The 17020-nt window shown below is 34.9% G+C and overlaps 3 protein-coding genes across 4 annotated transcripts; 2 read left to right on the top strand and 1 right to left on the bottom strand.

Moving 5' to 3' along the window:
• Positions 1 to 380: 380 nt before the first annotated feature.
• Positions 381 to 4133, top strand: LOC120345406 (N-terminal Xaa-Pro-Lys N-methyltransferase 1-A-like). Its single transcript, XM_039414839.2, has 3 exons — positions 381 to 714; positions 2184 to 2439; positions 3216 to 4133. The coding sequence occupies exons 1-3, from the start codon at positions 541 to 543 to the stop codon at positions 3482 to 3484; spliced, it is 699 nt and encodes a 232-aa protein (XP_039270773.2). The 5' UTR covers positions 381 to 540; the 3' UTR covers positions 3485 to 4133.
• Positions 4134 to 4273: 140 nt separating this feature from the next.
• On the bottom strand, positions 4274 to 10437 carry LOC120345404 (fatty acyl-CoA reductase 1-like). The gene is made up of 11 exons (XM_039414836.2): positions 10285 to 10437; positions 9740 to 9817; positions 9479 to 9561; positions 9190 to 9365; positions 8227 to 8299; positions 7778 to 7884; positions 7338 to 7516; positions 6507 to 6669; positions 5823 to 6074; positions 5140 to 5269; positions 4274 to 4882 (listed from the first exon to the last, which is right to left on the bottom strand). The coding sequence occupies exons 1-11, from the start codon at positions 10319 to 10321 to the stop codon at positions 4574 to 4576; spliced, it is 1587 nt and encodes a 528-aa protein (XP_039270770.2). The 5' UTR covers positions 10322 to 10437; the 3' UTR covers positions 4274 to 4573.
• Positions 10438 to 11330: 893 nt separating this feature from the next.
• On the top strand, positions 11331 to 16593 carry LOC120345405 (clathrin light chain B-like). Of its 2 annotated transcripts, XM_039414837.2 has the most exons (6): positions 11331 to 11493; positions 12382 to 12510; positions 12795 to 12995; positions 13477 to 13588; positions 14178 to 14237; positions 15409 to 16593. In XM_039414837.2, exons 1-6 carry the CDS (start codon positions 11379 to 11381, stop codon positions 15593 to 15595), a joined length of 804 nt encoding a protein of 267 aa, XP_039270771.2. In that variant the 5' UTR covers positions 11331 to 11378; the 3' UTR covers positions 15596 to 16593. The 2 variants fall into 2 exon arrangements, with proteins under 2 accessions (XP_039270771.2, XP_039270772.2); XM_039414838.2 differs by lacking the exon at positions 14178 to 14237.
• Positions 16594 to 17020: the final 427 nt, after the last annotated feature.

Here is a 17020-nt window from a genome sequence, read left to right on the forward strand (position 1 = left end):
TCTCGTTTTTTCGTTTAATATCGACACATTAACAGTTGAAATATTTAAAAGTACCGTTCATTAAATTAAACCTATCTTTAGAGCGTAGAAAATCCATATTAGTTTGAAAGATATAAAGCAAAAACTATCGATATTTAACGAATGCCGTTATAAGGGGCGTTCTAAAAAATTTAGTTCCAATATGAGTATTGAAGTTTTGGTGAAGCCCTACCTAAGCGTTTAACAACTGATACTTTTCAACAGGTCTGAAGTTGCGCTGAAATGCTTCCTAAATGATTAACGACTGATGCTTTTTAACAGCATTGAAGTTACAGCAAAATGCTGCTTAAACTGTTAACTTCTGGCGCTTTTAAACAGTACTGAAGTTATTCGAACCATTTTATAAGCCTTGTTAATGTACCCCGAATGTAATATTTTGAAAGTGAACACTGCTAGGAATTGTGGTTACAAAACTTCAAGGTGATTCCGCTGACTTCACGCGGTGGTGGTGTGCGTGGCGGAAACGGCTGTCAAAACGTTGGTTGCAATGACCGGTGAGAGATGGACTTGATCAAAGGATGTAAGGAGGTATCTTCAGAAAAAAGCTTTTACGAGGAAGCTGACAAATACTGGAAAACAATAACACCTACCCTGGATGGAATGCTTGGAGGCTATAGCCATATCTCAACTTCTGATGCTCTTGGTTCTAGAAAATTTTTAAGAGAATTTCTACAGGTTTGCTTGTACTGACTCATATTTTGAAGGAGGTTATCACTCGCTACCAGTAGAAATCACTTGTTTTTAGCTTTTTGCTATTTTTATAACTAATAAATTAGCCAATAGAAAAACAAAATACGATGTCAAGATCTGGGGTCTAGTACAGGGGTCTCGTGTAGTTTCGTACCTAACATACTTTTAGTGGGCGTAGCATGACAATTTTCTCACGTATCAATCCTAACCCCCACCTGACTACACCATCCAAAAATTACGTCAACACGACGTTACAGTGACGTAATAGAGCCCTTCAAACTATACGAACTGCCATCCAAGACGCGCAAACGAGCACCCGAAATCGAACAGTTATTCCTCTCGTTTTCTCGTCGCGGCGATTCCAATAGGAAAGAGATCTATAACGTCAGTCAGTTCTTTATCGCAGGCGCCAATGCCATTTCGGGCGATTGTACGTGTATTTGGCAAGCTCTATGACGTGATTGGGATGTCGTAGTGACGTAATTGGATGGCGTAGTCAGATCGGGGTTAGGATTGACATATCAAAAAATTGTTATGCTAGCCCACTAGAAGTACGTTAGGTACGAAACTACACGAGACCCTAGTATAGTTTAGTACCACAAGTACTTCCAGTGGGCGTAGCATAACGAATTTTGCATATGTTATTCCTATCCCCACTTGACTATGCCATCCGAAAATTACGTCATTCATTACGCCGGCACCACTTCATAGGCCTTTGCCAAAGTATAATTATGATCGCCCGAAATGGCATCTGCACCGCAGTTAAAGAACTTGCTAATGCCGGCGATCTCTCTCTCCTATCGTGATCGTTGTGACAAGAAAACGAGAGAAATAGCTTGCTCGATTTCCGGTGATCGTCTGCGCGCTTTGCACGACCATCTGCATACTTTAGTGGGCCTTGTTACGCCACTGTGACGTTGGAATGACGTAATTTTTCGGTGACGTAGTCAGGTGGGGGTTAGGATTGACATATGCAAAAATTGTTGAGCCAGGCCGACTGGAAGTGCATGTGGTACTAAACTGTACCAGACCCAAGATGTGTTCAGTATAACTTAATAATTTATTTTGAGGATTATTATAGCCACTAAAAAATATAATTTTTAATTTATTTCACAGTTTATTGCTTTAAAATGTAAGCCCTTCAATTAACACAGGCATGACAGCAATTTTTGCTATTATTACAGTAAGACTATTCTCACATTATTAAATGGATGAATGGATAATAATACCCAACCGATGAGATTCTATTTTTTTCAACGATGATTGCTCTTGTTCCCTTATTGTGTTGGAAAAAATTCAACATTATAAAAAAGATGGTAACAATCGTCTGCTTTTATAATTTTATATAAAAAAAAAATTTAGCATGTAGTATGGAAATTTCATTCATCTAGAGGAGGAATCAAGTATTGGTAATCATTTACCACCATATATTCAAGTATAGTATATTTGTTCAGGGTTCAAATCCGCGATTACGTCATAAGAGAGCATTAGATTGTGGAGCAGGAATTGGAAGAGTATCCAAATTATTTCTTTTGCACATTTTTGACACTGTCGACCTTCTGGAACAAAATGGTGAATTTCTCAAGCAAGCACCGAGTTATTTAGGACCTGAATTGTCGAAGAAAGTGGGAGAATATATCTGTGCTGGATTACAGGATGTAAATTTGAAGCCAAATTTTTATGATTTAATCTGGGTGCAATGGGTAACAGGTGCGTTTTCAAGAAGTAGTTTGTATTATAATCTGTTTTCTAGAAAGATATTTTTTCATATTTTCTTTGGATTCTGTGGGCCATGTTGTTTATCCAGAATTTTGCTAATTTTAAATCAAAAATTGTGACACGGTTTTTTTGCTAAACACGTTTACCTGTTGGTTGTCTACCAGTAACAGAAACTTTGTTTTCCACATATTCGTTAATTGTTCCCAGCATTATCATTGTAACACACCACATATACAGAATTTTGCTAATTTTAAATCAAAAATTGTGACACGTTTTTTTTGCTAAACATGTTTACCTGTTGGTTGTCTACCAGTAACAGAAACTTTGTTTTCCACATATTCGTTAATTGTTCCCAGCATTATCATTGTAACACACCACATATACAGAATTTTGCTAATTTTAAATCAAAAATTGTGACACGTTTTTTTTGCTAAACATGTTTACCTGTTGGTTGTCTACCGTAAACAGAAACTTTGTTTTCCACTTATTTGTTAATTGCTCCCAGCATTATCATTGTAACACACCACAGTTCAATATTTCACATCATGCTCAATCCAAGCCTGTTGTTTAACAGCAACTGTTTGCTGATATTGACCACTTTTCAAATAGAATTTTAAATGTTACAAAACGACATGTTTTTTAAATTTTATTTTTATCTTTCTATTAGTTCTAGCCTCTCATATTCAACACTTGTCTTGAAAACTTCACTTAATAGCAGCCTTTATACGAAAACTATGTACCGTAAATTCTTTTTTTTATTTATGCAGGACATTTGACGGATGCTCACTTTATAGAATTTTTACGCAAATGCCAGAATGCACTTTTGCCTGGTGGTCTGCTAATATTGAAAGACAATATCTCATCAGGTGATGTGGAATGGGATAAAGTTGATAGCAGTGTCACAAGAACACATGCACAACTACGAGGGATATTCAAACAAGCAGGAATGAAGATTGTAAAAGAAGAACATCAGACTAACTTTCCAGCAGAATTATATAAGGTTTTTATGTTTGCATTATCTAAAGAAGATTCATGACACAGTTTTTGGACTTCACCTCATATGCTTTTTATTTGCATACTGTAGCTTTATAGCCTGTTTTTTGGTGGATTTTGCATGTTATAGCTTGATAAATGACAAATACTGATCAAAATGTGTTCTCACAATAAAGAAGTGTTTGTTTTGTATTGCACTGTTTACCTATTCTTGGCGCTATTGTGACTCGCGAACATTGCAAAAATAATTTTGTGGCCCCCGGAGCGGACAACCTTGGACCACCCTGGTCTATACCATATTTTTGACACTTCATTTTGAATTCAGTATAATGATATCCTTCGCAGTTCAGACCTCAATTTGTGCAACAGTCACCAAAACCGGCCTTTGACTCTCGCTTCTGCTGACAATAAAAAAGCATCCTTTCTTATTTTTTGTGTAGTAGTACAAATACATCCGCCCATTTGAGCAAGCAACAAGCATTATGTCTATATCAACTCATGTCATATCTGCTCAAGGCTCTGGAAAATTGTTTTTAATACATTTCTACGAAAGTTGTTGTCTAAATTGCAATTTTTCACCAATTGATTTCTGCTCAAAATATTTGTTGCATTTTAATGTTTTAGAATTTTGCCACTGAAAACCAAATGGTTTTATCCTAACATTTTTCAATAAATTTTGCTTTTTCTTGTTATTGAGTTTTTTTAGTACATGAGGCTGTATTACAGTTTGAATTTTAGCATTCTGATAAAAATAATTCCAAAATATACTCTTTTGTATAAAAATTTATTTGTTATAAAAATTTATATAATAATACAAAAAATATAAAAAAATACGAAATAAGGATTGATAAATACTGGTGTGTTGAATATTGTAAATACTGTTTACGAGTTTTTAATGCAGTTACAATGGTGTTCAATGAACATAATAAATTTACGGTGGATTTTTGCGTTAAACCGGTTGCGATGAGGATTTTTTTTGCCACAGCTGGAATGGTGTCAAATTTTAATTTCGTAAGGTGCCAACTGGTTAATAATATGGTGAATACTGAATCAGTTGATTTGGAACTAGGAGTATCATAAATAGTTTCATAGAAGATTATTCGGATTATTTCTTAAGATTTTGGACACAGATTTACCTTAGTTTTGATATAGGCTGCTGACCGGGATCCATCCAGTAACTGATAGCAGAGTGCACAAATAAAAATAGGCATGCGATCAAGATATTAGATTGTGAGACAAAATCGTATTGCAGTAAACTGTATAAAATTAGAAATAAAAGCAGGCCTTTTAATATCTTAGAGATTGTCTGTCGTCGTTGAATCCATTTGCGAGTGTTTGGTAGTTCATCCATTTTCTCGTGTAGGATATATCGTTTTACTCCCATATGATAATCTTCAATATACTTGTTCCAATCCAATGTAGAAGTGTCAAAATAAAACGTCTGCTTGAAAGAAATGGGGAGGTGTTAATATTGTATGATTTATTGCTAGCATTATCATACTGTGTCATGATAAAATTCGGTAATTACAATTCACATTATAACTAGTTGTGTGAGGCGGCAATCTGCGTAGTTTATTCGTGGTTGTGTTTGATTGACGCTGAATAAAATGTTGCAGCAGAAGTACCCACAGGAAAGCCGGCGTTATTTGGTTACTCCTCCTAAGCAACTTTACACCGATTCCCCAAAAAATTTCGTACCTTTTTATCTTTGTCTGACATAATCTTTTGCAATTCTTGTTTGTTATTGTTCTCCCATTTCCATGATCTGACTGTGAAGTAGTTCAGACAATCACACATTGAATTAATCTTCTTATACCATCGAACGAATCTGAAAAATAATCTGACTTTCAATCTTCCATAATATGTTTAGGAATTTGAACAATGATTGAAACATGTATGCGCAGAAAGCTATTCTCAAAGATATGGACACAAAGTAATATTACTGCGTCAAAGATCCTAACTCCGGGTGAAATTACGGTACGCTTGTTTCAGCTAAATATACACTTCACAAATGAAGCGACATTTTCAAGGTTTGAGGAAGACAATCATAACCATTGAGTGTTACGCTTTACAAGTTCGTTGTCGGGCCACCGTGGTTTCTCCATATCGTTGCAAAAACCAAAAATCGGAAAGAAACTAAAAAGAAGCGCAATCTGAAAATGTCGCGATTAGGTTCATCAGAAAACATGATTCGATTCACCGCAAGACTACTAAAGAATTTGCGTTCTAAAGGGTTCGAAATTTGTCATGTTTTGAAGTCTAATGAAGAACCAGAACCGCAGTGTCCAGTTCCGCCACGGGTTAATACATTCTCATAGAAATTTACGACTTCCACATAGGATCATTTTCATGTGTACGAAAGAAAGTCTGATCTCTCTCACTTGGGTCTTTTCCGTGCGATTCTTAGAATGCCGTCGACGGTATAAGCTGGAATCCAGTGGCAAAATATCCATTCGAGCTTATTCCGAAGGCGATTCGGTGAAATACTTGATCCATATAGTGGTATTCTTGCAGGTTTATCCAATGGAAGCAGTTTTGCGTTGTAAGCTAGGAGGTCGGATAAATCCCCCCAGAGAAACCGATTCGAGTCCGGATTTGTACAGTTGTAAATCGTTGGTTCCGATTCGTAGTTTCTGAATAGACGAAGAAATAAGAAGTTAAGTTCTGATTGAGGCTAACTTTACGAATGTTGTGCATACTCCGTGTACCGTGTCGCATATGTAGCCTACACCGTTTACGTGGTAGTCCAAACTCGAATCAAAGTAAAAGAGAGACGTATCGAATATTAGGCAAAGCTTTTATACTGTATTTTATAATATCTTTAAAGAAAGCGTTTGAATCAATTCATAAGCGCTCATAAAATTTCAGGTAATAGCGATGCTTTGTTCTTCGGAGAGCCGGGAGTTCCAAGTGTACCAATATTCTTGCCGAATTCTCGAATATAAAATAAGAATAAAAAAGCACTATTGATCAATTTCGAGTCAAATTATGTATCCTAAGTTGTATATATGAATATTTAGTTCCGATCTGAATTAGCATAAATATCATTCTACGTGTGTACTAACCTTTGGGTAACATTTTTCCAGGCTCCGGCCAGCATTAGGTTGATTGGAACATCAACAGGAACGAAATTAGCTGCGGCACTACGTTTTCCGAGCATTGTTCGTAACAGACCTTTTCCGAATGTGATGACGAGTCCAACAGGTCCATTCATGCTATCGCACCAACCTAGACAAGAATACCAACAAACTGGTAGTATTCTCAGAATTAGCAAGATGAATTTGAAACTAGCATCACCCTGATTTCCTTTGTCTAACTTTTTAAACAGTATCTTGATACCCCGCTTTCTCTTGGTGAACGCTTTGTATGCGGACATTAGCAAATCTATATAACAGTGGTGGCCAGCTTATTTTTGACTAGAATCGTCGCATACAGTGCGATCGACTAATCAATAATAAATTCGCGCACATAAATGAATGTTCCGCTGTTCTGCTACAGTTGCGAACAAAATTCATAGCATTCCAGAGTAGACAAAATCTTTATGATTATGAAGAAGTGAAATATCGATTGTAGGATTGTTCGTCGCTCAAAACATCTCACTCGGCCTGTTTGTTTTTGAACCTTGACAGCGACGAACTTGTATTTGCTGCGTTTGTTTGTCTTCATCACGTTTTTCTCCAGGCATATCATCTTCTGGGCAAGCGAATTGGACATTCCTCTTTTAGCTGCATAAATTATTATAGTTGGAGACAACGAACTATGGGCCGAGTTCGTAATTATAGGATTGAGTCCTATTATCGGCCTTTTCCCCTCATGACTGGAAACATTATCATATCCTATTTACAGGTGTAGTAATCGTAGATGTATTAACCCAATTTAGAATTTCTGAATCACACCTGCCATTGGTTCCTTCCAAGATGAAGTGACGATGGAAGGTCTGACAATGACAGTTCGATGTTCTATCCCATGGTGCAGCAGTAAATTTTCAGCGACTGATTTCGTATAAGTGTATGTGTTTGGGTGATCTCCCAACAACGACGGTGCCAGCTTTTCCATCATTTCCGTTGACATCCATCTACACAAATAATGCTGCTAGATATTATTCGCAGAACGTTTGTTTTGAGTTTCAATTCAATGATAACTCGCTTATATATCAAACACGCAGAAGTTTGTTATATTAATTTCCTCCTGTGAGAAATATTAAAGTTACTTAGTCGCACTGTCACTGTCGTTTCATGTGTGTGTTTTCTAATGCTTTCATTGATATTTCATTTTCCGATTATTGGATTATTTTTGTACGTAATACAGATACTTCCCGTTCAATAATATAACAAACCTGGAGCAATTAAGTAAATCTTTCGGATTAACATTGATCGGATAAAATTTCTCTTCAATGTGTTTTCTGTAGCAATAGGCAAAAGCTGTTGATAAATGAACCAGAACCTATGGAATATTAAACAAATTATTTCATATAACATTGAATACTATATAATATATTAGTTTCAAACTAATTTTTGATAATTATCGGAAAAAGGACGGAAGTGTTGCGGAGGAAAGATAGTTTATCCAGAAAGCTGGTGATTTTACTATGGTAAAAGTTTACTTTGTTATTTTACTTTTTCGTAATATATACCAAAGCCATATTGAAGCAGTATGTTAAACATCATAATTGATTGTATTTTTGACGTTTATGTGTACACGGAAAGTGCCCCTTGTCCTGGACAGGTATACACCGCAATAATAGGCCTGTGAAGTCGCAGAGGATAACCAAATTTACATACTAACTTCGAATTTCCGCATCTTCTTTGAGAGTTCTATGACTCTATCGACACTTCTGACATTTGATTCAATAGCATCTCTGCAAACAGAAGAATTGTAGTTATCAGGATCCAGGTATTTATATATAGTAAATATGTCTCTTGAATATAAGATTATATCAATTATCACACTGTACGTTATTTGCAAGCTTGAATACCGTGGAAGACGATCATGAACGGCGACGAATTTCTCGCCGTCGGTAGTAGTTACTTTACTAACTCTGTTATTCATTTAGGGATATAACTCAATTTTATTGTTTGATATCTTTTTGTCCAAAATTTGCATTAAATATTAGCATGAAAATATTGACTTCGAAGTTTTGCAATAGGCTTGTCCATGGGACATATTTTTCTGTCCCATTCCATCCCATGGGATTCCCATTGAAAACAATTTTCAATAAAAAAAATTAGGTTTAGCGTCTACTAAATAAGACTACATGTACAAAGAAACATGCAAAACAACAAACTTTATTGACTTTGTCAACTTTAAAAAATTTAGAAATATTATTTAACTAACATAAGAGAGCTATGCTCAAATACATGGACACGAAATCCATAACGGAATTTCATTGTCATCAATTCCCCCAAAATCATACGGCATCCTGAACGAACCTGAACAGCCACGGCTGCCGGCTCTGTGAAGATGATCTATATTCTATGCCACATGATTCAGATTTTAAAACCATATTCCTACGAGTAAAAATAATAAAGCGAAATTTTGGATCCCATACCATTCATAGAAAATTTACGAATAAATCAAAGTAATAGTTTAGGAGGATAGTGATTTTTTCATAACGATAAGAAGATAAATTGGTGTCTCAAGTGTCCCATAGAAAATACAAATGTGTGCTGCCCCCCCCCCCACCCCCTCTTGGACATTTCCCATTGACAAGCCTCGCTATACGACAATCATATACAGCTTAAAACTAACCGAAAGGGTTCTTGAAATCGAACAGAAGCAGCGCAATGAAATACAATTGAAACGTCTTCCTGTATATGGCTATTATCTTCTTCAGATATTCCCATGTGCGGTTGCAGAACATCACCACTGACTGAGATTACTTTATCTTTGCAATTCGCATTTTCTTTGATAACTTTAGCAAACAGCTAGGAACAAGCAAACCAAAGTTTTTTATGCGTGACGTAAAACACATAGGCTACAATACGCACAAAAGTGACCGGTAATCAACGTTTAGCAAAGCAAAATAAAATCAACATACCGGCGAGTCAAAGATCGATGCAAGTCGTTCATGTGGTAAAAGTGATTTCTTTGGTCGGATGAGAACATAAATTTTTGATACATCTATCATAACATGAAAATTGTCGAGTTATTATTTAAAATAGTTTTACAGGTATCAAGCGGAATAAGTAAAATTTAAATGGAATAACAAATTCAAAAAAAAAACAGTTATTGGACACTGACTGGTAATTTTACCAAGTTACGACACGAATCTGATAAAAATCAAGCTTAGTTTGCTCACCTGGGCAGGACCGTAAAATTTTCTCGAGCAATACCTTTCCCATGAATCCTGTGACACCGGTTAAGAATAAGGATCGCCCTGAAAAAAAATGAGAAAAATTTTCAAACGTTCGGAGTATTTTTGTGGTTTTATTATCAGTGTCAAAATTGAGACAGCAAGCCAGCGATGATCAAATATATGGACACGAAGATCGAATCGAAGTAGTGGTCTATCCTACATTTTACAGCACCGTCAAAGGACTTTCTACTTTCGCGTACAGGTGGCAAGAGAGTAGCACGGGAGAGGTCGAACAATCGATGCAAATAATTTTTATTAATTTTAAAAAGATCATCACACATAATTTCGAAGTGAAAAACAAATCACATAGAGCCCACAGGAAGTTTTAAAATAAATAAAAGTTAGCTTTCTAACGAAAAATACAATCTTTAACCACTGAGAATTTCAAAGCATTTGGTCCCGTTGGGGAAAGCATAGCAACTTGTTACAAGGAACTTGGCTTAGGCGTTATATTTGTAGATAATATCAAATGTACTTAGTCAGTTTACCTGCATAAAACTTCGACATATCCATAGTAAAATCCATTCTTCAATTTGGGACAAGAATCTCGTGAAAACGACAGATCAATTAAAGTGATGGAGAAGAGTTTTCCGTAGATACGCTGGTACTATCTATCTTCCCAAAATTTATTTATTTACTAGTTTGGGCATTTAAATAATATAACTTCATGACATCATAATGGAATAAATCAGTTATATTGTTTCGTAACTAATAACTGATAATCAGCTGTGTTGAAATGCATCACGTGATATCGATCTGATGACGTTTTCTATCATGGTTCGTTGATTTTCTTCCGTACCTTGATTCCCTGGTACGGCAATTTTTGCCAAGTGAGGCTGGCTACATGTGCGACTGGATTAGGTTCTCGTGCTGTTGTTACTTTCTCACTACTCAAGATAGTTGATATAATTTGTTTTATCACTTCATTGTAATAGACTTGACTATTCAAACAGTGCAGCCAGGCAATATGCCGACACTGCAATTCAAATAAAACTCGGCCAGTTGAAACTCTGGAACTCGTGACCATCTTCAGATCTTTGAGAGCGAGGGGAATGTGTCTTTCAGCCTTATTTAATACAATGAGGAAGAAAACGTCACATCTGCAGTAGTATCTCAGCGTGTACATATGTACGGTATCTAATGAAATGGCCTTAGAGCGACAAAAATAAAATTGGATGATTGATTTTTACATAAAGTGTAAAGTTTAGAATGCTACCATGGAATTTCCATACTCACATAACAATAAATAAACTATTCCTCGTGACAAAATTTTAACGAAATTGCTAAAGGATGGTCTTTGTAATGTATAACCACACAATTTACTGAGTTATACAGTCATAGCATAGGGAGTTCGCTTTGAACTGTTGAATGAAAACGTATGAAAAATGACTTCCAAATCTAGTAATTCCTCTGACAATTGAATAGAATCGGGTCTTCTTCAAAAAATTGTTGTATGTTGTGGCCTCTCTTCTAATACTCTATTTACACATGATACTGTGATACTAGAGTTATATGGCTATGTAATTATGTCAACATTTTACAGATTAATATATACAATAATTTAAAATTAAACAATATTACGATGGCAGACTTTCTAGGAGATGATTTTGGTGAACCAGTCCCACCCACAGATCAGCAAACTGTCGAAGAAGACCCAGCAGCTGCTTTCCTAGCACAACAAGAAAATGAAATCGCAGGTATGATTACATTTTCTCAGTGTGCTTGAAAACTTTTTAATGATTGCCCTCAACCTCATGAAATCTTGGTAATAGAATATTTGGGGTTGAAAATTTGTAGAAACTACTCAAGACATGGTGATCGACCGGTCGATCGTGATCGACGTGTTGGCCACAACTGCTATATAGCATGAACAATTAAGGTCGTATAATAATAATGAATGAATTTTAATTAAGATCTTGATTTTTTTTGTCAACTTGTTATTTGCAAATTGTTTGCTGTTATTGAATGCTAGTGAGATATGGCAGTATGGAGTTTTTTTACTTGTAATACGGTAATTATATTGGTTATAATCACAGGAATGAACCCACAAATAAAGCTGAATTGTTAGTAAATTATTAATATTACCAATCTTGAGATGCCTTTTTTGAAGAAATGCTTATTTAGCTTACAATCTTCTCAATTGATCAGCGATTGCCGGGAGCAATTATTTGCTCAAATCACTAGCCTGAATGAGTTTGATTAAATTCTTCGAATACTCGTTAATGAATTCTAAAAGTTCTCGAAAAATTCAGTATTACTACTTACCAGATATCTTGAAATAAGTATTAAGTGAAATTATTCAATATAAATCCCCCAGCACCAAATGTTTTGAATAAAATTTGGAATTCTGAACAAGAAATTTTTTAATAGTATTAAACAAAATCATTGATGTTTCATCACAGCTAATTTAGCTAGGCATCTTTATTTTGGTAATATAGTCATGCATGAATATGAAATGGATTTTCAGGCCTTGTTTTGACAATATTATGTTCGTTATCTGATATGAAAATTCTTTAATAATAATGAGACGAGTGAGAGTGAATGCATCTAATGTAATAAACATGATTGTTTGGTAACTTTTGAAGGCCTTGAAAGTGAAGCATATGGAAATATTGGTGAAACAACACAACAAACAACTGAATATGCTGATACAAATGGTTATGCAGATGATTTTCTTCAGCAAGATGCTTCCGAACAAAATCAGGATGTCGGAGGTAAAAACATTGTATAAAATATGTCAATAGTTTACCATACCTCAAAAGTGCTTTTGTTTTACTGTGCCTCACCAGCTTTTACTAGTTCCAAGCTGGTTGATTACTCTATTATTGTTGATTTTCCAGCAATTTCATTTCTAGTAAATTATGTAAAAAATATCCACAAAAGTTTGCCAATTTAACAAAACCGAGAATAACTCAACTGGAATTTATGTCTAGACTCGGTGTGTACTATGGATATAGATTCTAAAAGTGCTACTAATTTCATTCATTACTCTTCACAGATGATTTATTCAATGCACCATCGTCATATGATGGTGGGAATGCAGTGTTAGAGAATGGTGGAGATGATGTTTCTGACATGGATCCATCACAGGCATATGCAGCCATTGCTGCCGCCGATGCCAGAATACAACAGTTGAGAGCTGAACCAGAAAAAATTATTCAATGGAGGGAAGAACATAATAGGATGCTTGAAGAGAAAGGTAAGAACAGAATCAAGCCACTCATGGAGAAATGTACAAAATAAGGTAGTCACTGTTTTCTATGATTCGATGTGTCAAATATCCACAAATTTATACACATTTTTCAGTTGTCGGATTTCTGCAACAGTAGGTTACGGTTTTAATGATCATTGAGACTAAACGCAGAAATAAGTACAATTTCCAGCATTTGGAATGTCCTATACATATTTGTGTGTTGCTTGCATGAATACTCTTGAATCATTTAGAATAGTTATCATCACTCTTGCTACAGCATCTTTGCATTATAGGCATACATATCCACCAGCACAAAAGCATAAAAGAATAAGCAGTTGGTCATATAAAATCTCAATTGATAACATATTTTCAGTAATTATAATTCAGATAATACAAACACGATAGTCAATATTTATTTGACTCAAAATTTCGCAAATATTTTTTATTTCGAGTAATTTTATCAATAGTTGTTTAATTTTGAAAATAGATCAAGATGAAGAGCAAAAGCAGCAAGAATGGCGCGATGTTGCAAAGAAAGAATTAGAAGATTGGGAGAGAAACAGACTTGAACAACTCGAAAAAACAAAAGCAAACAACAGGTGATAACTATTTACATTTGCCATTCTTATCATACTAAACGACACTACATATCTCAATCAGTACTGTGATTATTCATATACAAGGCCTGAAAAAAATTATATCTTAATGATTGGTTCAAGGCTGTTAAGTAAGGAATTATTCAACATGACTTTTAAAATTGATCTATTGAAAATTGAAACGGGATTTTGACGCTTTGGGTCTCGTTTGACATGAACTTGAACTCTGATTCGTGTTTCCGAATTTAAAGATTACGGCATTAACTCTTGTGTTGATAAACCTTTCTAATCAGTTTAAAAATTTCAACTTCGGCTTGTGATAAAAGAGACATCAAAGTTTTGATTCTAACGTTCATTTTTCAATAGTATAAAAACGATACATTGATAATGCTATCAGCTGATTACTAAACTGTGGAGATCCACTTTGTACCAAATGTACTGGTATTGTCACTTTGATTAGCAATTTTCTTAGTTTTGTGAATGTTGGTTTACTTTTTTGTAGTTTGTATGTTTTATTGCCTTTTTTATTCTTATCGGTGAACAACCTCATAGGCTGCATAATTTGTAACATGTTCTTTATCTTATGGCAAAGAATTGCCAATGACGCTTTTATCAAGAGTCTGAGTGATGAGAAGAATTCCATCGGATACACGTATGTTAAGAAGATCGCTTAGTATCATGTAGTTGTGTTGGTGTCTCATCCTATTGTTGTGGTGTAAATTGGTGGTGGGCTTATTTGTGAATAGTTGCTCGGATTTCAGAAGGTTTCTTAATGGAGGAATTCAAAATAAAAATTTCAAAAAATACCTTCCGAAAAATTATTTTGTTGTTCTACTGCAGTAGTATTGTAACTTCAATATGACTCCCAATTTTTTATCAGAGTCCAAAATTTGTAAACAAAAATTCTTACTCTCGGTGACAGTAACTTAATAAGACTTGATTTGTGCCCTTTAATAGATTTCAGGGGTTGAGTATAGTTTATTTTTGAAAACAGTATCCCGCTTATATCTCTGATCTGTGCAGTATAATGAGGGCTATTATAATGTACATGTAGAATATGCGAGATTCACATTATGGTCGTATAGTCTTACCTTACTGTTGTGTTTGTATTCATGGTGTATTATGTGTCATAGGCGAGGGCATGTGAGGGTTGCATTCTTATTCAATTAATGTTCCACAACTCTGTCGATGCTGTGTGTGTCTCATACATGTTTAGCACAAAAATTCATTACTGAACACAAAGTAAAATGGAACATTGTTTAAAAGTTTTCCGTTCTGTGTCTCTATTTTTGTTTTGTTAATTCCATTGCTCTTATGGTGTTGTGTCTTTCACAGTTGATCGTTGCTTTTGTCTATGTAATATTGTTGTGTCATTTGTCTTCATGTCGGTGTGAGTTTTTAATCATCGCTACTTGCATGGTTTTTAGGCTTGTTGTGTCGGGAACATCACTCTTTATTCACATCCATGTTTGTGATCAATAGATAATAGTATTCAGTGATTTGTGGTCTCCATCACGTTCAGATTTCGTAGGGTGTCATCCTTAAATATGCGTTCTTCACTTATTAAGAATCTTAACTATAAATATATCCTGTTTGGGAAAGCTGCTTTGTATTACATGAAAATTTATTTTCATAATTTGTATGGCATATAGATCCTGCTCTCATTTCGGTTACTAGTGTGAATTGTAATTTAAGGTGAAGCTGTTGTAGGGAGAAAAATGCAATTTGGTACTTTAGTCAGTATGCTGTGATTTTGCCAGGATCTCTGAGACCAATATACCATTTGAGATGTTTTTTGTACTAATATTTTATAATCTTATCAGAACGGCAGAAAAAGAATTCGTTGCAGAGCGTGATGAAAACAGGCCAGGTTCTGAATGGGAGAGAGTGTCAAAGTTATGCGATTTCAATCCGAAGAGCAGCAAAGGCACAAAGGATGTATCTAGGATGCGATCCACGTTACTCCATTTGAAGCAACACAACCTCGCAAAGCCTATGAGTGCAAAGTAGCAGCCATGACGTTGGTTTTGGACAGATATTTTCCACTTTTAAGAAGATCATTAGCTTATGCTAGACAAAGTACAAGCAAATGGCAAATCATGATTGATTCAATAAAAATGAATTATTTTTGCTGTCGCTTCTCTTAATCTTATCCAGCAATGATTTTCCAATTGTGGTTTGTCTAAATTGTTGATTTGCCTTGTAATCAGGCCTCAATATATTTTACAAACTTTGAATAAAAATATGTATCTATCTATAATATCATGGTTGTGTGCTGTCCCCTGTCCATTCCAAGTATTTTGTTGGTTTTTTTTATCGACAAAAAATTTAAGCTTCAACCATTTGAGCTTCTATCACAATAATTTGAAGAAGATTGCAAAATATTTGAGAGAGGCAGTCTCACTCATGCTTAAAACCAAGTGAATTATTATGGTTAATTACTGTTTTAAATAGTCTCATTGTGTAATTTTATTGTATTTGACATTACGTTTAGTTGATATATGTATCATCATTGGTTGTAGAATCTCTTGTTAATCAATACCTAAATCAAAGTTAAGTAACTATTGATTAGGAAATCATTGATGTTGTATGGAAATTCAAAATATATTTCATTTCTTATTTATGAAATGTAACACACGATTCGCTGGTTGGCCTGTTTTTATCTAGCACACTGATTGTTACAGTACTGTTTTGAAGTTAATTGCTCCTCATCTTTAATTTGACAAATCCTTGATTAAAATTCTTATCAGCTGGTCTACAGGAATAAGTTTTATCACTTGTAGTTGGTGTGATCTTCCAATTAATGATTACACTTCTAGGTATCTATTGCAATCTATTATGAGCAGTGGTGGTTCATGGTTAAGATCTGTTTAGGTAGATATAAAGCTGCATCCAATTACAACAATGTCTAGTCAAAATGCTAGTGCTTATGTGCATGAGCTGCCACTGATTATTAAGAGACTATTATTTTACATCATATTCAAAAATACATTCTTGTAAATCGTTGAGTATGTGTTTGATAATGTTTTATGAAATGAATTGTTTTCATTAGTAGAATTTACGATGGGAACAGTACACATTGCAGGCTAAAATCTACACAGCACTTTTATATATTTTTTGTGGAATTCTGAGTTTTAGTGATAAATTTTGAATATTGTTAAATACCCAAGTTAAGAAACCTGTATAACCCATTTGAAGCTTTCGGTAGATTTCTGTCCGGTTTGTATTTGGGTATTTTTGAAGTAGTCAAAGAGTAGTTATTGAACCAGAAGTACCATACATATTTGTACCATACATATTTCCTGGTGCTCCTGAAGTATGTGTACCAGGTTAGGGTTAGGCCATAATTTTAGGTACAAATACTACGGGAGTCACTTGGCTAGTCCCTGTAATAGAACTAAAATTGGAATAAAATTATGGCTTAACCCTAACCTG

Source organism: Styela clava, chromosome 8 (assembly GCF_964204865.1).
Source record: "Styela clava chromosome 8, kaStyClav1.hap1.2, whole genome shotgun sequence".
Taxonomy (NCBI): Eukaryota; Metazoa; Chordata; class Ascidiacea; order Stolidobranchia; family Styelidae; genus Styela; species Styela clava.